The following is a 27,554-nucleotide window of genomic DNA, read 5'->3' on the forward strand; positions in this document are numbered from 1 at the left end:
TCAGTTTGGGCTTCCTGTAGACGCCCTTTTCCTGTGCAACAGAGCTGGGCTTCCCTGTCTCTAATTCCCCCTTAACACGTCTGTGGGCAGAGAACCCGTGCCCTCCCCTTTCTTCCTGTCAAGGTTTATAGAAGCCCGAGAGTCTGAGGACGGCGTCTGGCCTCTGGTCAAGAAGCCATCAGTCACGTGGTTTAAAGATGCATCCTGCATCCCAGTGCCCCTCCCAGCGCCCCCAGCCGGCCACTCCCCACTCCATCTTTGCTGGGCTGTAACATGTTCAGGGGTCCCACCTGCTCTTCTATACCACCAGCTTCCCTGTTCCAGCTCTGGCTGCTGCTTGTTCCCCTGAGGTATTTGCATCCACCATGGCTGGGTGAGCACCAGTCAGCATGGCTTTCCCCATTAGTCCGCAGTCACTTGGCTTCCCCAACCATCCCTCAGCCCCCAACAGAAGAGCCGCAGCCTCTTCTCAGAGGGTTCCAGAAGGAGAATCCTTTGGTGCCTTCTCCTCCTGGCCTGTCAGCCCAGCCCTTTCCAGTTTTGATTCACTCAAAATCATTGCACTCAAGCTGTGTTAAAAACCTGGAACGAGTTTACTTACAGCCAGCCCTTCCCAGACAACACGACTGCTGAAGAAAGTATAAATTTCCCCTCTCTGTTATTCTGAGTACCCCGCAGATGCAGAAGGCAGAATAAACCTGAATATTAGTACCAACCTAGTGTCTTAGGGAATTGTTACGAGGTGTCTCAGCATCTCCTCTGTAATTTCCCTTAGGACGCCACACCATCCCAATAAGGCAGGGCCAGTAGCAGATATAATCATCCCCTGTCACAAACTGCTAAACTGAGTGGTCAAAGAATCAGTGTTTTCAGTTTTGCTCTGAATCTTCCAGTCTATTTGGTGAATGTGATGAGTTTCGATCTGTATTTTGCGTGCGCCCCACAATAAGAAGAGGTGAGACTATCAGTTGGACAGGAGAAAAGAGGTGTGCCTTGGAAGGTCCCTAACTTTGTCTCCAGTCTAAGGATTCGGTATTTTAAAAATCTTCCAGCCCTGATTTGTATGATGGGGCCCATCCGATAGTGGCTTTGGGAGCCCCTTTGAAGTTGAGAGCCCTCCATTGTCAGGGCCATGAGGCACAGTGGCCTTTGGTGTTTGGCCAGTGGGAGAGTGAGAGCTGGAGTGACCTGGCAACGATCTGTGGCTAACACGCCGTTTCTCTGCCCTTCCTTTGCAGTAATCCATGGCTGTGTACTGAATAGTATTCCCTGCTACAGCTGGACTGGACTCCATTTAGCCTTTTAAGCCAAGGTTCCTATTGTAACTGACAGCTTTCCTTTGGAGCGCCAGGCAGCTGGGTCCCCTGCCCCTGCCATGTACTTCCACTTCAAGCCCCACCTCTTCTTTTGATTTCTGCCTCACAGTCCCACTGGCACTGACCATGACCTTCTTTTTTATTTTTGAGGGTTGTTTTTTTTTTTGGTCACTTTCTTTCAAAACACACAAACAAGGCTATGTGAAATTTTCAGGCCTTTTTGAAGTATTGAGAATGGGAAGGGGAGTTCTCTCTTCAATAATAGATAATGACAGGAAGCAAAAAGCAGAAAAAAACGAAAAGCAAACAAATGCATACACTTTATCTTTTCTTGTTGGCAAAGCAAGAGTGCAGTTTTGACATGTATTGTTTGGTGAGTCACTGATTGGTGAGTGGCCAGAAGCAAGTATGAAGGTGGTGCTGCGAAAGCATAAGCTAGTTTCTTGAGAAAATCCAAGTCACACCGTGGAGCATTTTCGGAGACCCTGTGCTCGGAGATTTAAAAACCAAAAAAGCTTGGGTACTCAGCCAGTAGCTCAGGGAGATGCTAAGCTAGGGCTGTCAGGTCTCCTTGGGAAAGGCTGCTTATTTGTAGCTTTGATGTTTCTGTGACCAGTTTCAGGGCTGCTTCCCAAGAATCCCAAACTTAAACAACTAATCGGTCTCCATCCGCTGTAATTATTTGCATTACAAATCGGAGGCTCCCTCATTTGCATTTGTTTACAGATTAACTACTTGAGGCTTGGGGAGCTCTGAAAACTTCAAAAGGTATTAGAGCCACCCAGCCTTTGAGAGACCTTCAGAGACTAGGCAGGAATTTTGTATGAAGGGAGACATTTTGGTCCAGAAGACAGATAGGACCCACTTTCTTGTAAGAGGAAATTGAGGCCCCGAGAAATGAAGGGACTTGCCAGACGCCCCAGTCCTGTTTAATGGCAGAAGCCAGGCTAAATTCAGTGTGTCCTGAGTCCCGAGCCGTTTTACAGATGGACTCAACGTGTTCATGTATGTTCCTAGAGACAAGTCTTTTGATGTTCCAGAGAAAATGAATAGTTAGTATTAGAGGGCCTTTGAGGTTTTTATCCCATAAGAAAATATTCGAGGATGGGGTGGGTAGGGACAGGCAAAGCAGAGGACTCTAGGCCAGCTCCTGAACTGAGCACTTCCGCTGGCGATAAGAGTCCCAGGCACCTGTTAGCTGCTCAGCTTTCCTGGGAGTCTGGAATGGGGCGTGCGGGTGTGGGTGTTTAACAGGTGCCCTAGGTGATCCTTGTCATCAAGGAAGTTTGGTAAACAAAAATCTACCCTGTGAGTGAACACGAGACCTTTAGGAAGTCAACCGAGGCTATTAAAAGAATTAAAATGCTTATTTTATTGGGTAGCTTGTCTCACTGTAGACAGAAAGGTTTTCTTCCTTCTTCAGTGAAAAGACTTTTTAAGTGGTACAGTTATTACTATTTTAAAAAATACCCTAAGTACTCTGTTTACTTCTGGTGAAACAAAACCAGTCGTTAGAAATGGTCTGTGTCCGGCTCCACGCCCACCCCAGCCGAGACTGGGATAGAATGGTTTTCTTGAAAAATCCCCACGTGTACACACACACACCCCTCATGTCTCTTAAGCCAAGAAGTTTGCTTTTCCTAGCTGCAGTACAGATCACTTTTTTGTTGTTTATGTTTTTTGTTTTAATTATTTGGCATTCACATGTGGCTGTTAATATGTGCTCTCTCTCTTTTTGTTTTAATTAAAACAAGAAGCTTTTAACTGGTGTGTGGTGTTCTTAAAACCTTTTCAGCACATTTCCCTGTGGTGATGGTCCATCAGTGACCCCATTTCTCACCTGTCTTCTCCAAGTATGCTCTGTGCTACCTCACACTGCCCACTTCCCTCACCCTGTCTTACTCTGAATATCCTTTTTCTTTAGCTAACTTCATGTTTTCTTTCTTTCTCTCTCCCTCTCCAGCTTTTTTTAATCTTGTCTTCAGCAGCTGCACTAAGTCTAAAGGAGAAGACTGCCATTGTAGAAGAGTTAGGGTTCCATATTGTCTCAAATCAGAAACCAACCAATTCCCTCTCCCTCCAAAGTGCGTGCGCATACACACACACACACACACACACACACACATACCACACAAGTGTTCACTGTGTCCCTGTGTCCAGGCAAGACGCCCTCTCCCGACTTACGTGGTATTTTAAATGGAAGTGTCTTGTGCTAACCTAACAAGGCATGCAAAGAACCATCCGAGCTGGAGAATGGACCAAATGTAGCCTCAGAGAGACAACTGCAGGACGACTCACCCAAGTGTAAGAGACTGAGGCAGGAGACCTCAGCTGTGGGTGTGGAAGTACTGTTCACAAGTTTTTGTTTGAGTTTTCTGTTTTTCTTTTTAAACACCAATTCTCTGGTTCAATGGGTTGACTGTCTACAGCCACTATTAAACATTTCTGAATATGGATGAGAAAGTCAAGCAACATTCATATCTTCTTCAGCATTCACAGACCTTCTGCAGACCCCCCAGCAAGTGGGGGAAGTGGATCTACTAACTCTCAGGTGGAGAAGGGAGAGTCGGGGGAGTTTAAGCTTAGTGAGAGCAAAATGACTCCATTCAACCTTCCAAGGCCAGTTGGGGTTTTGAGAGAAGTTTCTGCTCAACTTGGGATCTGGAGGGAGAGCTTTGATGTTGATAAATCTGCCTTGAATTCATTGGTTTAACTTGCATCAAAATACCTTGTGAGTGTGCTCATTCCTATATATCCCTACAACCATTGCCATTCCACTGTCCTGTGTCTCTTGAGAGAGCCTCTTTGCATGTTTTTCAGAGTCTGTTTTTCCTTTCTTCTCCTTTGTTCTTTTTGCTCAGAGATGTGACCAGTCATTGGCCCTCTGGGGCTTTCATTCGCCAGGAGAAACATCCCGAAACCAGCATTGTTTAGCTTGATACCTTTCTAATGTCCATGTCAATTTTCAATAAAATTCAAAGAAATGCTCAACGGCTGTGTGATCATTAGGTGATGGGCCCACCGCGGTTTGCCTTAGGAGGAGTGGGTGGCTTCCTTTCAAAGGGGGTGACCGAGGAGCTCAGGGAGGCACCATCAGCCAGTTTGCAACCTTCCTGGGTAGGCTGCTGGGCCTACTCCCCCCACCTGGGCTTGAAATTTCCATGGGGTGAGGTGGAGGTGAGCAGGAAGTCCTTTACTTTTCCTTCATTAGCATGGACTTAACTGATGCGTTGAGCTCATTATCTTCCAGGATAATAAATAGATGGAGAAAGTGGAGTTGCCAAACCCTACAGAATAAGATTCGGGTGAGTTTTAATTCCAGAAGGAAAAGAACTCTGCCCTGCATGTCTTCTCTTATTTAATACTGTGATGTGAGCATCCCTAAAATTCATGGATATGACTTGAAAAGCCTTCTATGGATAGGGTCTCCTAGGGAGGGAATCCTCCTTTTGTCCCTGCCAGCATTAAAGCGGGCAAGAGGGAGAGTGGTCAGTTTTCCTAATTCTGGTCGCCGTCGAGGTGCGGTTTCCTTTCCTCAGCTTCATTTCCCGAATGGCCAGATGCTGGAGACCGGAGGGTGGTCGATACCCTGTTCGAACCGAGGCCTGGAGGCGTCTGAGCGGGTACCGGGGCAAAGGACACTGGCCTGCGTCTGCGCAGGTCGCACACTAGGGGGCAGCCGAGCGGGAACAACACTTGCCTGTGACGTCACCGAGCCCCGGCAGGCACTGAGGTGTGGAAAAATACCGGCTCTGGAGCCAGACAGACTTGCCAGCTGTGTATGCTCTGGGGCAAGTTGTGGTCAAAACTTCCCTGTAAAAGAAGAATATCGGTAACTCCCTTGCAGGGTGATTGCGAAGGTTCCATGAGCTAACGTAAATTAAAGATCTGGGTGTTCACTAAACGGAGTCCCTGTTAAGGATGGAGTTTCCCCTTTACTAGAAGTCTCTTAGGTTCTTCCAATCCACGGTTTCTCAACCTCAGCACTATAGTCTTTTGATGCCAGATAATTCTTTGCTGTGGAGGCTGTCCTGTGCACTGTAGCATCCCTACCCACTAGATGTCAGTAGCACACTATACCATCCCATCCCCAGCTGTGACAACCGAAACTGTCTCCAGATAATGCTAAATGTCCCCTGGAGGGCAAAATCGCCCCAAACTGAGAACCATTGCTCTAGGGCAGGGGCCAACAAACTTTTTCTGTAGAGGGCCAGCTGGTAAACTATCTTAGGCTTTGCAGGCCACGTGGTCTCTGCAACTATTCAACTGTTAACTATAGAACAAAACCAGCCATTGATAATATGTAAAAGGATGAACGTGACTGTGTGCCAATAAAAGTTCATTTGCGGACACTGAAATTTGAATTTCACGTGTGGGTTTCATTTTCACATGTTCTGAATTATTATTATTTTGACTTTTTCCAACCATTTAAAACGTAAAGACCACTCTGAGCATGAGGGTCATAGAAATGCAGGCAGATGGACGGGATTTGGCCTGTGGGCCACGGTTTGCTGACCCCACCTCTAATGCATTTTGGTGCTTGTTGATGCCTCATCGAGCCTAAAGGTGTTAGAAGTGACTGGCTGGGGACTTCCCTGGTGGCGCAGTGGTTAAGACTCCACCTGCCAATGCAGGGGACACGGGTTGGAGCCCTGGTCTGGGAAGATCCCACATGCCGTGGAGCAACTAAGCCCGTGCGCCACAACTACTGAGCCTGAGCTTTAGAGCCCGTGCTCTAGAGCCCGCGAGCCACAACTACTGAGCCCTCATGCCACAACTATTGAAGCCCACGCGCCTAGAGCCCGTGCTCTGCGACAAGAGAAGCCACCGCAATAAGAAGCCCACGCACCGCAATGAAGAGTAGCCCCCCGCTCGCTACAACTAGAGAAAGCCTGCGCACAGCAACGAAAACCCAACGCAGCCAAAAATAAATTTATTTAAAAAAAAGTGACAGGCTGGTCAAAAGAAATCAGAAATGAAGACAAATGGCTGATGTTTTAATGCAAGTTAGTGGGGAAATGGGTTTGATTAACTAAAATTTGCATATAGTTTTGCTAGAGCATAGATGGGGGCAAGGGTCTGCTGGGGCTCTGAGAGCCAGTTGCTGGGGCCCTGCTGAGCAGTGAAAAGGCCAACTACTTCTAGGGACAGAACCAGGCCGCTAATACCCTCAAAAAGGCTGAGCAAACTGGGCTCCAATTGTAAGCACTGAGGTTAAGCAGTGTCCTTTTGTGTTCAAAATGCCCCCCGCTCGGGGAGATTCATCCCTTTGCTAAAAGGACAGTTTTCTTGCAAGGCCATTCTTTTAAAGTGAGGACACCCCTTGAAAGACTTCTGCATTAGAACAGTTAATACCTCACGTTGGCTTTGCCACCTGGACCTACTACCTTCCGTCAATGTCCAGCCAGGTCCTGTACTATCTCTTAGCTTGTTTGGCTTGGACTTTAGAGAGTCCCTGCCCTCAGCTCAATACCTATAAAAATTATATATATATATTTGTTATGTATAGGATCGGGGTCAAACTTCTTATCTTGGTTTTAGGCTCAATGAAATTATTTTTTCTTAAGTGATAAGGGTGTATTGGACACCACCCGTGAATTTGGTCCAGTGCCCTCTGCTATGGGGGATACTTTGCATGAGATCAGTTAGACACTGCTCTTGAGGAACTTACAGACTGGCCCTATCTTATTTACCCAACCATACTTTCCAGTACTTCCTAATAGCCGTTTCCATTCCAGTCCATTCAGTCTCTGCACAGGCCTCTCCCTGAGTTATGCAAACTATTTGTTGACATTATCTGAAATATCCTCTACTGATTTAAATCCTGCCTTTGAGGCTCAGGCCTACCTTCTCCTTGAAGCCCTTCTTGACCCCATTCACCTATCTTGATCTCTTCTTCCTTTTCTAACCTCCTGGCTGAAATTTTCTAATCTTCTCTGCTTCTCGTTTGAGGGACTTCATTCCTAAAGAGAGGTTAAACTTCCTAAGGGTAGGAACATCATTTCATGGACCCCCAGAGGGCCAGGAGAGTGCTGGACACACAATAAAAAGTGATTAAGAGGTAGCTAGATTGAGATTCTTCACCAATGTAGGGAACTATTGCACTTCTGAAACATTTAAATTTGAAATTAAGCTACAAGAATAATACCAAGTATACCCACATCCTCTTGACCCAGATGCACCAACTGATAATATTTTGCCCCATTTGCTTTATCATTTATACTCAGGCTCTCTCTGTATCTAGATAGATAGAGATACATAATATTTTTTATGAACCATTTGAAGGTAATTTACATGTATCATGGCCCTTTACCCCTAAATATTCCAGTGTGTACTTCCTAAAAATAAGGATATTCTCTTACATAGCCACAGTCACCAACTTCAGTAAATTTAATATTGTTACACTGCTTTAATCTATTGAATAGTATACTTTACAGCAATTTTTCTTGCCATATAAGATTGGCTCTAGGATCACCCATTGTGTCCTGTTTCTTTAGTCTCCTTTAATCTGAAACAGCCTTTCTTCGTCTTTCCATGACATTGATATTTTTGAAGTCCCATTTAAAAAATAGACTGTCCTCATTTTGGGTCAAGGTGTTGCCCAGTCTCTGCACTATATAATCACTGTTTTTTCCCCTTCTTTGCTACTAGTAAACAATCTGTGAGGAGAAAGTATAAGTCCATGCAAATATCCTACTCCTCACCAAACATTTCCCCCTAGATTTAGCATCTATTGGTAATTCTTGCCTGAACCAATCTACAAAATGATGATTTTCCAACTCCAGCATTCCCTTCATATTTACCAGTCAGCACATGGTATTCTGTTGTAAGCAAAGGCCCTCCCTTCTCTCTCATTATTTCTTTATCTACTTGGTATCACTGTGGACTTATGACTTCCTATTTTTTCAGTGGCTCACAACTGTCCTTAATAATTTTTATTTATTTTATTTATTATTATTATTATTTTTTTTTGCGGTTCGCGGGCCTCTCACTGTTGTGGCCTCTCCCGTTGCAGAGCACAGGCTCCGGACGCGCAGGCTCAGCAGCCATGGCTCACGGGCCCAGCCACTCCGCGGCATGTGCGATCCTCCCGGACCGGGGCACGAACCCATGCCCCCTGCATCGGCAGGCGGACTCCCAGCCATTGCGCCACCAGGGAAGCCCTTTTCCTTAATAATTTTGGTGCTCAAATTACCGGGATTTGGCCAGCTCCTAGCTATTGCTTTTAATCCATTTAGTAGCCATTCCTCAAGAGGCTATTGTAGCGCAGAATACTCTGGTCAAGAACTTTTGGTGATCTAATTTCTGGGATAGTTTATGAAGGTGGTGCTTAGCCAGGTTCCAGGTTTCCCTCCTCTCATCACGCACTGGCTTCCCCACAGGAAAGGGCAGGGAAGGAAGCTCAGAGCTGTCAGACTCTGTGTGTGTGTTTCATGTAAAAACAGTGGCAGGAGCCTGTGTTAGAACAGAGAAGGATGATGGAGGGGAGGAGGACAGGTGATTACAGGAGATTTCTGGATTGTTTTAGGATGGCAATGGCTGCTGTTATCAGAGCCCCCTCCTACACCTCTCTTCAACCATTATTCCGATAATCTACTTCTGCTTAGGGGTTTCAATTCCTGCTCACTGAGAAAACATCTGTGGCTTGTGAGAAGGGAATAGGCTGAGATAGGTTGGCTGAAGGCTTTTTTTGATCAGAAGGATTACCAGGGAAAGGTCATGGAGAATCATGGGAATTTTTGTTTTGTTTCTTAGAGATGAAACTGCTTATTCCATAGCAGGATTTACAAATGGACTCCAGCTATGGCTGTTCCAGAGCAAATGGCCTCTAACATCAATTTCATTGCCTTTCACTCTGTAATCCAAATTCACAAGTCAGATTGGAATTATTTGTTCCTGTATGATGGAAGAATTTTCATCCAAGGTGAGAGGAAGGCATTTTTATTTTCTCAATTCTTTTTCTAAGAAAGCTGTGTATTTTTTTTAACACTATGGTCTTTTGGTATAATTATCTGTACTTCTTTTTAAAATTTATTTATTTATTATTTATTTATTTTTGGCTGTGTTGGGTCTTTGTTGCTGCACGTGGGCTTTCTCTAGTTGTGGCGAGTGGGGGCTATTCTGTTGCGGTGCGCGGGCTTCTCATTGCGGTGGCTTCTCTTGTTGCAGAGCACGGGCTCTAGGCACGCAGGCTTCAGTAGTTGTGGCTCTCGGGCTCAGTAGTTGTGGCTTGTGGGCTCTAGAGCGCAGGCTCAGTAGTTGTGACTCAGTTGCTCCGTGGCATGTGGGATCTTCCCGGACCAGGGCTTGAACCCGTGTCCCCTGCATTGGCAGGCAGATTCTTAACCACTGCGCCACCAGGGAAGTCCCGAAAGCTGTGTATTGATTGCAATGTTGATTTTGATGAAAGTTGGCATCTTAGGCTGAAATTAATCTAACTGTAAAATTACAAATCAGCTTAAAATGTAGGCCCCAAGAAAATGAATTTCATGAATTTGGGACAACAGAAAGAGCCTTCATTCATTCAATCATTCATTTAATTCAACAAATACCTGTGGAGTTCCTACAGGAGCCAGGTATAGGTGCTAAAAGCAAGACAGATGAGTTCCTTGTTCTCATGGGGCTGTCGCAGGGGGTGGGGAGGAGTCAAATTTTTTTAAAGTTCAGAAGGTGGTACACACTGCAAAGAAAGAAAACACAGAGCAATGCAATGGCAAGTGACTGGGGGAGCACTGGATGAGTCAGGTGACCTAGATTCTGATCTCAGCATTGCCGGGAATGGTCTCTACAGTCTTCAGCTATCATTACACCTCTCTGGCCTTATTTTTCTCACTCATGCAATGATGATTTGAGTTTATGGTCTCTACGCTTCCTTTCTAGTATCATGTTCTTTGATCTGATGGTTCAAAGACTGTCATTATTTCAATAAACATGAATGCCTATCAGAGTCAAAGACAGCACTCCCTGTGTAATGGGAGAGACAGGCATGGAAATAGATCATTATGAAACAGTGTGAACAATGCTGTAATTTGCTCTTCCCAGTCCAACACACCCCTACACATAAATGTGTCACATAATGAGAAATACATCGTTAAACAAAAGGGGACAGTGGGTCAAAGCTACCTCATCCAACGGCCCTGCTGCCGTGGGACACTGAGTTCTGTGCAGGACTATTTCTCCCCACTAACATTGTAATCAGTTCCAGGACAACAGAGAAAACCCAGTTTCTTTTTCCTTTGTATTGACTATACTGAGCACACAGTAGGTGCTGTGTAAATTCCCGCTGACAGACACTCATTAACTACTTCCATAGCACAGATTGGCAGACAGGGATTGAGGGATTGGGCTGGAGCAGAACCGCGCGTCTAGTAATAACGCTTGCCTACAGAGTGATTGAGCCATTTGCTGCTGTGCAGCTTTTAACCCTCTTTTGGGGGCTTCTTTTGCATTTTGTAATATTCTGCACGTTTTAAATTGATACAGTTAATACAGAATTATTTGAAATCGTGATCACTACTGTGTAAACACGATGCTTGTCAACAATTGGGACGCAGTATGGATGATAAAAGTGGTTGACTAGAGAAGTGGCGCTGTGGATGATTTTCTAAGTATTTCGTTTTTAGTACTACTTCACAGTAAAACACAAAGCTAATCCTCTGAAGAAAAGGCGCCTCGGAGAGCTGACATTTAAAAAATAAAAAGGGTAAAATACATTTCAAACCCAAGTCCCTCCCAAAGTACACGGTCCCACTTGTCAGAAACCCAGGGAAAAGCATCAGGCGAGCTACTTCTGCCAAGAATCACCTGTGGGAGCCGTCCAGGGACTTAACGGAAAAAGGTTCCCAAGCCTCAGAGAACCTTCCAAAAATCCCCTTCCTGGAGCCCCGCCCCCCGCTTGTTATCACAGTGCGTCAAAGGCCCGTAGTCGTCAGGAAAGGGAAAAAAACGTACGTCGCGCGAGACTCAGTGACGGGATTTCGAAGTTAGGGAACAGCCGCGGCGCAAGCGCACTGGCTTCACAACCTCGGGGCTGCACGCGGGTAGGTAGACTAGAGGAAGGGGAGCAAAGCGTGCTGGTGTCTTTTTTTTTTTTTTCCTTCCCAGTGCAGTGCGTGAGTCTGCGGGTAGCCGGAGGTGCGGAGCGCGGGGCCTGGCTCGGCCTCCCCGGCGCGCGTGTGATTGCGGCGGGTGCCCTCCTCCTGCTCCTCCACGAGTTGGAGGAGTGCAACGGGCGTGCTCCCGGGTTGCCGGGACGCGAGCTGGTGCTCGCCTTTTCAGCGATCGCCCGTCACGCACACACTCCAGTCCCCTGAGAGTTGGTCTTCGCGCCTCGGCGCGCCCCTCCTCACCCGGCCCCTCCCACCGACCCCCGTTCCCGCTCTCTCCTGGTAGCGAGTCGGCTTCATCCCTGGGGTCCCTGCTTGGGGGCGGAGAAGATGGCTGGCGGACGTCTGCTGTTGGGGGGCGACTTCCTGTCGCCGCCGCCGCTGCCCCCCCTCCCGCCGCCGCCGCTGCCGCCCCTCCCGCCGCCCCCGCCCGAGCCAGTGCTGGAGCAGTGGCGCTATAGCCACGAAAGTGACTGGCAGTGGGCTCTGCGGCGCAGCTTCATCTGTCGGCACCTGCACAGCTATCCCGGGGCTGCCCTAGACCAGCTCCTCGCGCTCTCCGCTGCCTGGACCAACCACGTTTTCCTGGGCTGCAGGTGAGGAAGGTGTGAGGGTCGAGTTAGGGACCCGGGTTGGGGGGGAATCGGCGATGAGGGTTGGGATAGGGACGGGGGGGCGGGTATGGATGAGGGCTTAGAGACTGGAGATTTGGAGGTGCTGGAGGACTCCAGAGGGCTCACTGTTGGCCTGGGGGGGTTGGCCGAGCTAGGTGGCAGGGGATGACATAACAGCTAGAAGGGTGCGGGGATCGCGGGAGCGGCCCCTCCAGGACCAGGGATGGAGGTGAAGAAGCGCCTGGGAGAGGATTATTGAGAGGTGGTCATTGTGATGGTGTTTTTGGAGGGCGTGGGAAATGACGAATAGCAGAACCTCGGACCTGCGTAGGACCTTCCAGGGATGCGGTATCCGCAAAGGATATTCAACAGTCGGGGCTTTGAGGGTCTGTGGGGGGAGGGGAGGGGGACTCTTTGGTTCTAATTCTAGTCTCCTCCTGACTGGCCTCCCTTTCCATCCCCGTTAAATTAAACAACACCAGCCCCTCAGCTGGGTTGTTCTGTCTTCTCCTGGGGAGGCGGTTTGTATGAGGTCTCTCAGCCGCAGGGCCCGCCTTCTTGTAGATTTGCGCATAATGTGTATGGATGCAAACAAAGAAATGGATATATCTGCTGTAAAAAAGGATTGCCCTCATTTCCCCTTCATTGTGTTCAGAAGGATTAACATTTGGCCTCTGGGTGAGGTTTTAGGTATGAGTCCCCTACCCGCCTTTCCTAGAACCTGGTCTGTGTTCTGAACAGGCCTCTTTGAAAGCTCTTTGCATTCAATGGAGACTGCGGTATGGTTCCAACGCATTTTTTTTTTCTCAACAGACTACTTGGACCACTGTCATACAGAACCCTCAAACAGGCCCTATACTAGACTAATCATTCCTTTGATAGACTAAGAGGCTTCTTTTTTTGACACTCTTGCCTCACGGTGAATTTTTTATAGGAAGGATAAGAAATTCTGGAAAATGATCAGATCAATTTCAGCCAGTTCAGTTCCAGGAATGACTGTAACAGATATAGATAAATAGGATTGTCTACTGTTAGTGCTTAATTGTTGAACATAGCATCCAGCGTGATACTTTGTTTTGCTTTCATAACACAAATGTGTTTTTTTCTACTCTAGGTTAGTGTAATTTCTGCCTCCAGAGATAATGATTATTTCACTGGAGGAACTGGTTACAACTGGGGAAGCCTCAGTAATTAATCAAGTCAGATAAATCTAATTGACCTTCACTTAACAATATTATTCTGGCAGTAGAAAAGGTACCTTTATCCTGTAATCATAGATCTCCTTAATATCACAGAAGGCCATGGGGAATCTGAATCCTTAAAAAAAAAAGTTATAGGTGAGGAGAATAACCATCCTTTGTGTTAATGATAAATCTTACCTTCCCACAAGAATGTGAGCTCCTTTGGGGAAAGGGTTTTTGCTTTCTTGTTCACACCTTTATCCTCAGTGCCTAGAAGAGTGCCTTCTTCATAATAGCTGCTCAGTAAACATGTGTGGCATGAACAGATGAATACAGCTTTGTAATGTACAAAATACTTAAAACATTTATGTATCTCATTTAATACAACAACCTTAGAAATTGAGTGGTGTCTCATTTTTACAGCTAAATCAACGGAAGCCAAGAAGTTAAGTGACTTTTCCAAGGTCCCATAGTTGGGGCTGGGACCCAAGTCTTCGATGTTCTTTGCACTGAGACACAGCTGCTATAGGGAAGGATGGACCAGGAGTGAAAGCAAGTAACGGACATAAGTCATTATTATCTCTCAGGATTTCATCCCGAGAACAACAGCAGCCTTGAGCATAACTAGGGCATTAAAAACATAAACCGGGCCAGTGATAGTGTTAAAAGCTCAGGCATCCAGAGCATTTGTGTGTATGCACTCACCCAGGCACATTTGTGTATAGTATATATCAACACATGTATTGTCATGTTGCATTGTAGTTAAGTCAATTCAATCAATACAAGAATTGCTATAACATTATCCAGTAGCTTAACTGAAGAGTAATGTTTGCATTGTACCTGATAACTTAGATATAGGAGAAATGGAAGAGGCAATAAAGAATCTTGGAAGCTAGGGACCAAGTGCAGTCTTCCACTTTAGGCAGGCTTTACATTAGCTGTCATCTTCAGGTGGGTAAAATCTGTATTCCAGTACTTGTTAATGTCGATGTTGGCAGAGCTCTTGTTTCCTGGTCTATTCTTCTGTGACGGAAGACTCTTCTTTTCTCCCAAGGGAACTGTGGAGTACATGGTGACACAGCCCATTCTCCTCTAATATTGTTAATTTGTCGTTCAAGGCTCATCCCTTGACTTACAGAACAGATTATAAACAGTAGCAAGAAGGGAACTCTTTGCCTTTTGTTTCCCACTCGCAGGACTTTCTGTGTTCTGATTTAGCTGGGGCTGAAAGAACTCCTAGGTTAAGGACATCTTTGAAAACTCCTTGATCATAAGACCAAGCCAGGAGGAGGAGCTCAAATGTGCAGGGAAGCAAACCATGTTTCATTCTTTTTGGTTATAGTGGCGATTGTCAGAGAACAAGTTTGAATATCTTCTTGACTATCTGTAACATGTTTCTCAGACTTAAGCAAGCATCAGAATCACCTGTTAGGCTTGTTAAAACACATTGCTGGGCTCCACTCCCAGAGTTTCTGATTCAGTAGGTGTGAGGTGGGACCCCAGAATTTGCATTTCTAACTAACTCCCAGATAATACTGTTGATCAGAAAATGCTCATCCAGGGACTACACTATAAGAACCGTTGCCTTATAGGATAAAATAAAGCAATGTTTTCCAGTCTGCTTTTTGATCATTTTTTCCCTCATAGTCTAGGCAATGAGGAAGCCCAAATAGCTGAAATTATTTCTCTTCACTTTTTCTTGTCTGCTTCATAAAAGTAAACAACCTGTCAAGATTGTTTTCTGTAGGCAATTTCTAAGATTGTCTTGTGGTTAATGAAAAGTTAGTGCAGTCTTCTAATCAACTACATCTACAGCACTGACATAATTGTTCATATGAATGCCTAGGGACCTCTGCAGTTTTTACTTAAAATTGTCAATAGTGTATGTATATTTAATAAAGCAGAATGTTTGGTTAACTGGAGCATTCAGTTTTCCAATCATTCTTCATCAGTAGTATTAGAAACAGAATCCTGGCCTAATTACCTTTGATGAGATATTAATTAATAGAGAAAATATACCCTAAAATGAAATCAGCTTTGCCACCTTGATTATTTGTCTCTTCCTTGTTGATTGAGATTGGTGTTTGGAAGGTAGATGCTAGCTGGGCTGATGTTGTGAAACTAACCTCGCACATAGTAGGTAGAGTGCATCAGTCACCAGCTAATGAAGTATGAGTGGGAGCTTTCAAAAGATGTATCAATAATCTTGGTTTTATGTTATTCACTGACTATGTTAGGAGTCTTAAGAATAGTTTTGCATAAATAATTTTATACTTGGAAATCCTAATCTTTGCTTAGTTTTCAAACCTCAGCTTTTTTATTTGGACCTAGTAGAGCAGTTTAATAAATTAAAAAAAATTGAAAGCATCTATTACTGAATATTCATTAAATTTCAGGTGCCATTGTATATCATAAGTATACACCTATATGCACGTGTCTTTTTTCAAGAATGTAAGATTCATGAAGTCAGATGTCTTTGTCCATTAGACATCATCTTTTTGTATGCTAGGTATGGTGGGACAGTTGTGATTTCCTAAAGCTTGGAACATAATAAACTATCTTTGGAAACCTTAAAGACTTGCTGGGGCTTTTTGGTTTTCTTTTTTAAGCATTTACAACCAAATGGGTGAATTAACAGACTTAACTACATAATATGCAAGCATCTTAAAATTACTCTATTAGACTTGCCTTACTGACACTTTACATCATGGTCCCACCGTAAGATAGAATACTATATAGCCATTAAAACTCATGTGGTAATGACATGGAGAGAAAGTTTATGACATAGTAAATTAAGAAAAACAACACCCGCCCCCAGCAGATTACAAATCAACATAGATGATCTGATAGTGGTTTTTTGGGGGGTGGTGGGGGGACGTGGTATGGGAAGCATAGAAAAAGGAATAAAAAGTAAACCCCAAAATGTTAGTGAAGTTATCAGTGGTTGGGTTTGTAGGTGCTTTTCTTGGTGGATTCTCTAAAATTTCTGGAGTAAAGGTGTTCCTTTTAAATCCACTACAACAACAACAAAAAATACACTACGGAAAACTGAGTAATGGAAGCTTTACTGCCTTGGCTTATTTCAAATTTGTGGAACCACTTCTTTATCCCCAGGTAGCTACTCTCTGGAGACAGAAATCCTAGTGGTCTTCATAGTAAAGATTAATGCAAAGATTAATATTTGCATTGTTCTTTGAATAGTCAAGTGTTAGGCACTATACGGTCTGTTCCATTATTTTTTCAGCTGGTTGGGCTTCTTCAGTATTATGACTTCCTAATAAAGGGCTGAGAAGACGACTGTGTTGGCAACTAACACAGAGGCTTATTTTTATAGCCTATGGGTGATGTTGAATTTTGTGGCAGATGTAATGAATAGAGAACAGTAAGTAGGTATAATCATTACTAACGCTGGAAGAAACCTGAGAGGAAAAGTGAATGAATGGAGTAGGCCCCAAATGCATCATTCATGAACACTGTATGGCATACATGCCATTTACAGTTGTATACCGCATTTGGAATCAGACTAATTTAAGGTCTGGCGAATTTTGACTGGAATTCAAGGTGAGTGGGTTGGTTGTAGTACCAGTTTTGGTAGCAAGAGTGGCAATACCAGTTTAAGATTTGTAGACTTCATCTCACTTTCATAATCTTTTGTTTTCATCACCTTGGAAATTGGACTCCCAAATCTTAATGAAAGTGATATATACAATGTATGACGTTTTAGGCGATGTCTTTTGATATTTAGATAAGAGTAAATAAAAATAAAATTACTCTTGGTGCTTAAACACTGGTGCTAGCAGCAGCAGTTATCAGTGGGAAGTGTGGGTTACAACTGGGCTGGCTTCCAGGTAATCTGTCAGTGAAGGCCACCATGTCACTTCTCTGCTTTGCAAGGAAAGACATCTGAAGGGTGTGGAACCTATTGTGTTGGAAATGGAAAATGTTATCCTCCTTCAAGTTCAGAACCTATTCATGTAGAGGTGTGCTAGTCACTCATTTTCAGAACTTGCTTGGGGAATTCCCTGGCAGTCCAGTGGTCCCTGGTAGGCTGGGAAAGGCTCTGAAGGTAGGAAGGGTGAGTAGATCCCCATGATAACCAAAACTTCCCATGAGCCCATAGTTTTGTTTCTCTGCAGGAAATTGATATTCTGTCAAGCTCCAATCTACTTCATAAAGGAGTCCTTTTAAAAATTGTATGTTTTAAAGCTTTTTATTGTGGAAAAATCAAACACACAAAAATAGTTTAGTGGACACCCATGTGCCCATTACTCAACTTCAGCAATTATCAAGTCTGTCATGCTACCCTTCTCATTTCATCTTGCCCCCAGTTTTTTTGTGGGAGACAGTCTAGAGTATATTAAAGAAAATCTTGACATCATTTCTCCTGCAAATACTTTAGTATATATCTGTACCAGGTAATTTTTCATAATACCATTATTCATACTCAACAAAGTTAACAATAATTTCTTAAAATCATCCAATGCCTAGTCCGTGTTTAGTTTTCTGCATTTGTCTCAGGATACCTTTTTACAGTTGGTTTGATTCACAGTCCAAACAAGGTCCACGCATATCTGGTTGATCTGTCTCCTTTAACCTATAACCATTCCCTCTCCTTTTATTTCATGCTGTTTATTTGATGAAGAAATGGGCTGTCGCATAGTGTTTCCTTCATTATGGATTTGGCTGGCTGTATTTTTTTAAATATTTATTTATTTTGGCTGCACCAGCTCTTAGTTGCGGCATGCGGGATCTTCATTGCGGCATGTGGGATCTTTAGTTGTGGCATGCGGGCTCTAGTTCCCCGACTAGGGCCCCCTGCATTGGGAGCATGGAGTCTTACCCACTGGACCACCAGGGAAGTCCCTGGCTGGCTGTATGCTTGTGATGGTGTTTAACATGTTTCTAGGAGTCAGGGGCTTGATGAGGTTTGAGTTCAATTATTTGGTGGGCAAGAACACTTTTTAGATCTTTGTCCTGTCATGTCACATCAGGGACACAGGTCTGGTTGTCCAATTTTTAGTGATATTAAGATTATAAAGTTCTCCACCAGCTTTTTTTAATTGAAATTTTTATTGAAATAATTATAGATTCACGTGTAATTGTAGGGAAATAACACAAAGCAGTGCCCTGTACTCTTTACCCAGTTCCTCCCAGTGACAACATTTTGCTAAGTTATTGTATTATATCATAACCAGGATAATGACCGTGTTACAATCCACTGATTCTACACAGATTCCCCCAGTTTTACTAGTACTGGTGTGTGTGTGTGTGTGTTGTGTGTGTTTAATTCAATATAGTTTGTCACATGTAGGGTTGCATATCCACTACCACAGTCAAGATATTGAACTGTTCCAGTACCACAAGGATCCCTCATGTTGCGCTTTTATAACCACATCCATCTCCCTCCCACTCATACACAATATTGTGTGTATCAATAGTTTTTTCCTTTTTATTGCTGAGTACCACGGGGTATGTGGTACCAGAGTTTAACCACCTGTTGAAAGACATCTGGGCTGATTGCAGTTTTGGGTTGTTACAAATAAAGCTGTTTTGAACATTTGTGTACAGTTTTTTGTGCAAACATAAGCTTTTATTTCTCTGAGATAAATGCCCAAAAGTACGGTTGCAAGATTGTGAGGTAATTGCATGTTTAATTTTATAAGAAACTTCCAAGTTGTTTTCCAGAGTGTCCATACCATTTTTACATTCCCACTAGCAGTGTACGGGTGATCCAGTTTTTCTGCATCCTTGTCAGCATTTAGTATTGTCACTATTTTTCACTTTAGCCACTCGGATAGGTATGGAGTGATATCTCATTGTGGTTTTAAATTGCATTTCTTTGGTGGCTAATGATGTTGAACATCTTTTTGTGTGCTTATTTGCAATCTGTATATCCTCTTTGGTGAAATGTTCTGTTTATATCTTTTGTTCATTTATATGTACGTGTACACATATATATGTGTATATACACATATATGCACATTATATATATGTATATATCTTACTGTTGCATTTTGAGAGGTCTTTATACTAGATACTAATCTTTTGTCAAGTGTGTGGTTTGCAAATGTTTTCTTGCAGTCTGTAGCTTGTCTTTTCATCCTCTTCATGGGGTCTTTTGAGAACAAAAGTTTTTAATTTTGGTGAGGTCCATTTTATTAACTTTTTCTTTTTTTTTTTTTTTTTTTTTTTTTGCGATACGCGGGCCTCTCACTGCTGTGGCCTCTCCCGTTGCGGAGCACAGGCTCGGACGCGCAGGCTCAGCGGCCATGGCTCACGGGCCCAGCCACTCCGCGGCATGTGGGATCTTCCCAGACCGGGGCACGAACCCGTGTCCCATGCATCGGCAGGCGGACTCTCAACCACTGCGCCACCAGGGAAGCCCTATTAACTTTTTCTTTAATGGATCATGCTTTTGGTGTCAAATGTAAGAACTCTTTGCCTAGCCCTAGATCTTGAAGATTTTGTCCTGTGTTTTTTGTAAAAGCTTTTTAGTTTCACATTTTACATTTCAGTCTGTGATGCGTTTCGAGTTAATTTTTGTGTAAGGTGTGAGGTTTAGGTTGAGGTTGTTTGTTTGGCTTAAGGATGCCCACTTGGTCCAGCACCATTTGATGAAAAGGCTGTCCTTCCACCATTGGATTGCTTTTGCAGCTTTGTCGACAGTTGAGCACATTCGTATGGGTCTGTTTCTAGGTTCTTCTCCATCAACTTTTCATCTGATAAGCTTAGCAGCCATTGATGATCACTTATTGTTGCATTATGGGTCGCAAAATGGTAGTAATCTATCATTCCTTCATTTATTAGCTGGAATGCTTCTGTAAAAGAGATTTTCCTCATCAACTCTCTAGATTCTCTGAGGTACAGTCTGTACAGGAAAACGCCAGATAAATGCTTGCTTTCATTACCTGTTTTTGGAATAATGTTTTGATTCCCTACAAAGGTGACCAATAATGAGTTTGTAAGTATTATTATGAACTAATGGATTTTTAAAATATTTGATGTGTTTCAGTCCACTGTGATTATTCTTACTGATACTCAAGTTGGCTCACTTCTGAGTCCATTTGACACAACCCCTGAGGTCTTTGACAGCTTCCTTGTTTCCAGGCACAAAAATATCTCCCAGGTTCACCTTATACATTTCTTGCCCCAGACTTGGATCCGATCCAACCATTTCTCTCGGGACTCTTGATTCCTTTTGGTGGGAAGTGATAGAAACCACAATCTGGATGTTAACAGTCCATCCCTTATTATTTATTTATTTATTTGGTTGCACCAGGTCTTAGTTTCAGCAGGCAGACTCCTTAGTTGCAGCACGTGGGCTCCTTAATTTTGGACTCCTTAGTTGTGGCATGCACGTGGGATCTAGTTCCCTGAGCAGGGATCGAACCCAGGCCCCCTGCATTGGGAGCGCAGAGTCTTTATCCACTGCGCCACCAGGGAAGTCCCACAACCTATCTCTTATTAACACTCTTAGTACTTCTGTAAATATATTAATGTAATTATTTACACATAATATACATATATGATAGAGAAAAATTATGAGTTTATATGGATACTTTTAGTTCAAATTAAAGATAAGGTCTTCACCTAAATTTCTTGATTTTTATGTTTGTATGTCTCCTAATGATAGTAACATAATTACTCATTTGATACATAACTATTTTATGGCAGATTCTTCAGTTTTATAGCCAAGACACTCTGTTGGTAAAGTCCTGTGGGAGCAATTATAAGACGGGTCATCTAGAAACTTTTTCAAAAACTGCATTCTTATCTGTTTTAACTGTAGATTATATTAATTTAAATAGGTACAGCCCACGCTTGATGGAAAAAATTCTTCAAATGGCTGAAGGTATTGATATTGGGGAGATGCCTTCATATGATCTGATGCTGTCCAAACCTTCCAAAGGTCAAAAACGTCACCTCTCAACATGTGATGGTGAGTATACTTATTTCTGGAACGTGGGATTTGAAGAAACAGTGTGGCTTTTTTTTAAATGATATGAGTGTGGTATATGATTTTAAATAACATTGGTAACTTTGGATCTTACACAAATGTAAAATTTTAACTTTCAGTTTATACATTTTTTTTTAGGATGCTATATAGAACTGAAAACTAAGAATACTGAACTCACCCTATAATGCTGTCCTTGAAGTCCGTGCCATGGAACCTCCCTTTAAATAGAACAACCTTATACTCTAGATCATTTGAGCATCTAAGTAACTAAATCCTCTTGGATGGGTCCAGCGTGGACCAATTTTCTACTAAACAGTGTTATAGGGAGAAAGCTCTAGTGTCTGGTATAGCCTCAACAGAGTTCTTCCGTAGCTTTAAATTTGATATCCTCCATAAATCATTAGTTTCCAGCTGTTCTAGAAATAAAATATAGCAAACACCTTTTTGTGCAGAATAGGTCAGAACTAAGATTTTGAAGTTGAAAACCTTTGGGATCTTTTGACAATTTTTTTTATTTGATTTTTCAGTCACAACCATGTAAAAGCACCATCACAGAGTCAGTCACTTCTGGTACAAAAGAGAGGCTTTGTAAATGCCTCTGCTCATCATCTGTTGCATTAGAGCCATCTGTTCCGTTTGCAATCCTTAAGAAGGGAGCTTTTCAGCACAGGTGGTATGAGATCGTAGTGGAACAACCTCTTACTCGGTACACTTCACCTGTGCTTTAACGCATTAGATGTAGAAACATCTAGCAGTCATGCATGGTGGCGACCTGCATACCCGAGTCAATGGCATATTTTCTATCAGGTCTCTTCCCTTACACATGGAAAGACAGGGAGCATCCCTCCTTATGCTGGAATCTTACATTGACATTTGAGTACCTTCACCTAAATGACCTGAAGTTTTTGTGATGGGAAGTATCTTGTACCAACAATATAGCTTGCGAAAATAATATGGTTGGTACTGTTTTCCTGCTTGGTTCTTTTGAAATATTCCTTTTTTAATGAATTGTAAATTTCACTCATTCTATAGGTCAAAATCCTCCTAAAAAGCAAGCCGGTTCCAAATTCCATGTGAGACCTCGTTTTGAGCCTGTGCATTTTGTAGCTAGTAGTTCAAAAGATGAAAGACAGGAAGATCCTTATGGCCCTCCAACAAAAGAGGTAAATGAACAAACACATTTTGCCAGCATGCCAAGAGACATCTACCAAGATTATACTCAAGACTCTTTCAGTATACAAGATGGAAATTCTCAGTATTGTGATTCATCAGGATTTATTTTCACAAAAGACCAGCCTGTAACAGCCAACATGTATATTGACAGTGGGAACCCTGCCCCCAGCAGCACATCACAGCAGGCAAACTGCCAGTCAGCTCCTGAGCCTTCACCATCACAGACGTTTCCTGAGTCAGTGGTAGCCGAGAAGCAGTATTTCATTGAAAAATTAACAGCAACTATCTGGAAGAACCTTTCTAATCCAGAGATGACCTCTGGATCTGATAAAATTAATTACACGTATATGTTAACTCGTTGTATTCAGGCATGTAAGACAAATCCTGAATATATATACGCTCCTTTAAAAGAAATCCCTCCTGCTGACATCCCCAAAAATAAAAAACTTCTAACAGATGGTTATGCTTGTGAAGTTAGATGCCAAAATATCTACTTAACTACAGGTTATGCTGGCAGCAAGAATGGTTCCAGGGATCGAGCTACTGAGCTAGCTGTAAAACTCTTGCAGAAACGTATTGAAGTTAGGGTTGTCCGACGGAAATTCAAGCACACGATTGGAGAGGACCTTGTGGTGTGTCAGATTGGCATGCCTTCATATGAATTCCCTCCAGCTCTGAAACCACCAGAAGAGCTGGTGGTGCTGGCTAAAGATGCTTCTGGGCAGCCGATTTTTAATGCTTCTGCCAAACACTGGACCAATTTTATCCTTACAGAAAATGCAAATGATGCAATTGGTATCCTTAACAATTCTGCCTCATACAACAAAATGTCTGTTGAATACAAATATGAGATGATGCCAAATCGTACGTGGCGTTGTCGAGTGTTTTTGCAAGATCACTGCTTAGCTGAAGGTTATGGAACCAAAAAAACAAGTAAACATGCAGCTGCCGATGAGGCTTTGAAAATCCTTCAAAAAACACAACCCACTTACCCAGCTGTCAAAAGTTCACAGTGCCAAACAGGCTCTTCACCCAGGGGATCTGGGAAGAAGAAAGATATAAAGGATCTCGTAGTTTATGAGAATTCTTCAAATCCTGTGTGCACGCTGAACGACACAGCTCAGTTTAATCGAATGACAGTTGAATATGTCTATGAAAGAATGACAGGACTCCGATGGAAATGCAAGGTGATTCTAGAGAGTGAAGTAATTGCAGAAGCAGTTGGAGTGAAGAAAACTGTCAAATACGAAGCTGCTGGGGAAGCTGTGAAAACCCTCAAAAAGACCCAGCCGACTGTCATCAACAACTTGAAGAAAGGAGCTATTGAAGATGTGATTTCAAGAAATGAAATTCAGGGTCGCTCAGCAGAGGAGGCTTACAAACAACAAATCAAAGAAGATAACATTGGAAATCAGCTGCTGAGAAAGATGGGTTGGACGGGTGGTGGTTTAGGTAAATCTGGTGAGGGCATTCGGGAGCCAATCTCTGTCAAAGAGCAGCATAAGCGGGAAGGGCTTGGTCTTGATGTAGAGAGGGTAAATAAAATTGCCAAGAGAGATATTGAACAGATCATCAGAAACTATGCCCGCTCGGAGAGCCACACGGATTTAACCTTCTCTACAGAGCTGACTAATGATGAGCGGAAGCAAATACATCAGATTGCCCAGAAGTATGGTCTTAAGAGTAAGTCTCACGGGGTGGGCCACGATAGGTACCTGGTGGTAGGCAGAAAAAGACGGAAGGAGGATTTACTAGACCAGCTCAAACAGGAAGGCCAAGTGGGGCATTACGAGCTTGTGATGCCTCAAGCAAATTGAGATCTTACTAATTTATTTTGTAAATGCCTAATGAGGCAGATTTGTGAATTAAAGAAATGCTACATGTTCTGGTTGCAGAGTATATTCATTAAGATGTTTCACCTTGCTCATTTCATATAGTGCTTTATTAGATACTGGAACTTGAAGAATTCTGTCCACTTGTGTTAGCTTAATCCAGCAGATAATATCGTGCAGTTACTGTTTGTGTCTTTGATATTGCTGTGTCCCTCAGATTTTAGTAGTTTGTACAAAGCAAGAACACATATCCAAATGGAATTTCACCCCGAGAAAGAAATTCCCATTTTAAAGGGCATAGCACAGCAATTTGCAACAATATGTAAAGTTGATATTGACTACAATAAAACTACAGTCTTAATTCCAGACTTCACTGAAAATGTCAGGTCATTTTGTATTATCTATTTTCATCTTTATGTGAAGCCAGTTATAGAATGTTTACTAGTAAACTGTGCTGTACGTGTAAATGTCCTTACCAACTAAATGATGTAAAACTTTCTTAAAGTAATTTTAGTGTTCATTTATTTATAACTTCTACCATGTGGTTTCCAGAATATTGGAAGTGATATACTGTATCTTGTGATATATGAGTGTTAACAAATTCTAGTCTTCATGCTGAGAGAGCACTACTTAAGAGAGCAATTGAAAAGTTCCCAAAACTTTGATTCAGTCTGAAGAAAGGAAGCTGGAACTGTCTGTTCTTGGTGCCTTGCAGAGAGACTCGCAGCAACTCTCCGTTATAGCTTTCACATGATTTGGGTGTATAGCACATCCAAGGTGGCCACAGCTGTGGTGGAGCTTGGTAAAAGACTGAAGATACATTGGTGCTTTGATGAAAAGGTTAGTTGGCTGGTCCCTCTCTCAAAAAGCTTATTTAGCCCCCAAAGCCAACTTTGTAACATATTTAAAACTGCTATTTTCGCTTATTTCTGGAATGTAAAAAAAAACTGTATAAAAAGGATTAGTGTATGCTTCCTGAATAAAAAGGAGCCAAAGTTGATCAAAATGGTGGTGTGCTTGTTTCTGGGAAGCAGCCTGGTAGCGACACTTTGGGTCTTTGGAGAAGGGAAGTGGCGTTTGCACAAAATATTTCAACACTTAGAGCACATGTGGATGAACATAATGACTTAGCAGATACGAACAGCCGGTCAGCCACCCATCACGTTTTCTCTGGGGACCAACCTGCTGGCTGCAACCAAATCTCAGGCTGTTTACTTTTACGTGATTTTGTTTTTGTATCTCAGATAAATCAAGTGTTAGTATTCAGAGATAAATACTGATATTGATAAACACTTCCAATGACTTCATATTTAGAACAATTAGGTTGTTTACAGTGTCTTAAAACATTTAGCACCAAAGTTGACATGTAATTGGCCCACAATGAACAATTTCCTTTCCCCTCTTATTCATATTTTACATTAAGAAGCTGTCCATTGTAGTTAAATCAGTATTTTAAAAATATAAAGGGATTAACTTTTATGCCTGGACCTCTGTGACTTTTAGTCACCTACAGTGATTAACACAGTAAGTGATGTTTGCTTTCCACTAACTCTTTTGTCCTGCAGTATATGGCCTTTCCTAATGTTGGTAGGAAGGGAAATGAGGTGTGCATTTTATTTTGGCACTTAACGTTTTAACAGTGGCGAAGGGAACTAAGCTAAAATGTTTATAGATTTTATAGGATTTTTTTTTTTTTACCTACAAGTCTCATGCCAACGCTGAGAAGCTGTGGTTCAATTAGTGTTAGAAAAGCCAGGCTTCAACTCTCTTGGGTAAGAGTGGCTTTGGGGATTAAGGAGTGTGAAAACTCATTTCTCTACATTTCTTTTCTCTTCCCAAAATGATTTGGGGGCTGGAGGAGTAGGGTAGTGTTACACAAATCTGGTTTATCTATATAAGTTCAATAGAACAGAATATTAATATAGTTAAGCTCTGAAATAATGGGGCCAAGTGTATATTTGGTTCTCGATTGAAGAGTCCAGATTTCCTAACTTCTTAGATCTGCCTTGGTATAGATGTGGAATTAGGGTGAAGTCATTTAACTCTTGCTTGAGAATAAAGAATGTTGAGAAATGGGTTTGGCAAAAATGAGCTGCTGACAACCCTGCTGTTGTGTTTTGTCCCCTTTTTGTTGGTTCTTGTATTTTCCCTTTCTTTGAGATGGCAGTCGTTTTAACCCAGTAACCTTGCTATAAAACCTGCGCAGGTACATGAGCAGTTTTAAGTTTTATTTGAGTCACTTAAATATATTATACTGAGGAACTAACTCTGCTTTCAGTTATATTTATAGCTTTGAGGCTCACAGACCTATTGTTTAGATTTTCCCCCTCCCCTTTGATTAGAAAATGAATAGAAATTTCCTGCATTCTGTTGGGATTCTTTTTAAAATAGTATACGGTGCATTCACTGTGCTATGAGTAACTCCTGAAGCTGGAGATCGGTCCTAAAGAAAGGACTTTAATTACAGCTTTGGTTCTTCATCATACCCTCTTTGCCACACCAGCAGGTGCAGAATTGAAGGTTCAAGTTCAATTCTGCCATTTAAAAGGGGACCTCACAAATCTGGTTTATTGTTATAAATTATTGTATGCAGGCAGCCTGTGGCATTTGTTTAAAAAAACTGTAAAGAAAAAAGGCAAATTAGCATTAAACTTTGAAATGAATGATTTGTGGTGCCTCTGACCATGGATATGATGCTTTGGGAGGTCAGCTTGTTGACGCCGTTGTAAGATTTTAAAAGGATTATCCCATGAAAGCGATTGGGAATAGTGTTTCTCAGGAGGTGTACAAAAAAAAAATATTAAACTTGCACATTCCCAATCTCACCTTAATTTTTTCAAGTATAAGTAACAGTGTCAACATTTAAGATACCCAGCCACAGGACTTCCCTGGAGGTCCAGTGGTTAAGACTCAGTGCTTTCCCTGCCGTGGACCCGGGTTCAGTCCCTGGTCGGGGAACTAAGATCCCACAAGCTGCACAGTGTGGCAAAAAAAAAAAAAAAAAAAAAAAACCAGAACAAAAAAAAAAGATATCCAACCACAGTAGGATGAAGAAATTTATGTAAAACTAATCTGCCAAATAAAGACCAATTTAATGTCATTCTACTTTGAAGTAGAAATGGACTTAAAGAGAAAGTAAGTGCATTTAAGGATGTTGCTTCTAGGTGAAACTAACCAGTCCATGTGTTCAGTGTAGGATGAGCTCCCTCATGTTGAGGCTCCTTTAAGTGCCGTGTCTTAGAGGATGTATGGGTACATACACCACAAGGACTTAATTTCAATTAGCGCCCACCCCCCCTCCCCAAGAAGTGAGTTTCCACAGTCACTGTCCTTGTCTCTAAAATGAGATAGATTGCTCCTCAGAAGAAAGCAGAG

At 42.7% G+C, this 27,554-nt stretch overlaps 2 protein-coding genes across 15 annotated transcripts in view; both read left to right on the forward strand.

Moving 5' to 3' along the window:
• SEPTIN6 (septin 6) overlaps window positions 1-4,307 on the forward strand; it is a 67,464-nt gene extending 63,157 nt beyond the window's left edge. For 6 of the 14 annotated variants that reach the window (XM_022562993.3, XM_022562996.2, XM_022563014.2 and 3 more), the window contains one exon: window positions 3,280-4,307. In XM_022562993.3, the coding sequence (XP_022418701.2) occupies window positions 3,280-3,512 (233 nt within the window). In that variant the 3' untranslated portion in view covers window positions 3,513-4,307. Of the gene's footprint in view, window positions 1-4; window positions 3,081-3,279 lie in introns of those variants that run through there. The other 8 variants (XM_089904137.1, XM_022562995.3, XM_022562999.3 and 5 more) reach the window with 5 other exon arrangements.
• Window positions 4,308-11,318: 7,011 nt separating this feature from the next.
• On the forward strand, window positions 11,319-27,217 carry NKRF (NFKB repressing factor). The gene is made up of 3 exons (XM_022562958.3): window positions 11,319-12,018; window positions 21,026-21,156; window positions 22,207-27,217. The coding sequence occupies exons 1-3, from the start codon at window positions 11,753-11,755 to the stop codon at window positions 24,162-24,164; spliced, it is 2,355 nt and encodes a 784-aa protein (XP_022418666.1). The 5' UTR covers window positions 11,319-11,752; the 3' UTR covers window positions 24,165-27,217.
• Window positions 27,218-27,554: the final 337 nt, after the last annotated feature.

This window comes from Delphinapterus leucas, chromosome X (genome assembly GCF_059928025.1).
Source record: "Delphinapterus leucas isolate spDelLeu-1000000601 "Yukka" chromosome X, BTC_Dleu_Yukka2, whole genome shotgun sequence".
Taxonomy (NCBI): domain Eukaryota; kingdom Metazoa; phylum Chordata; class Mammalia; order Artiodactyla; family Monodontidae; genus Delphinapterus; species Delphinapterus leucas.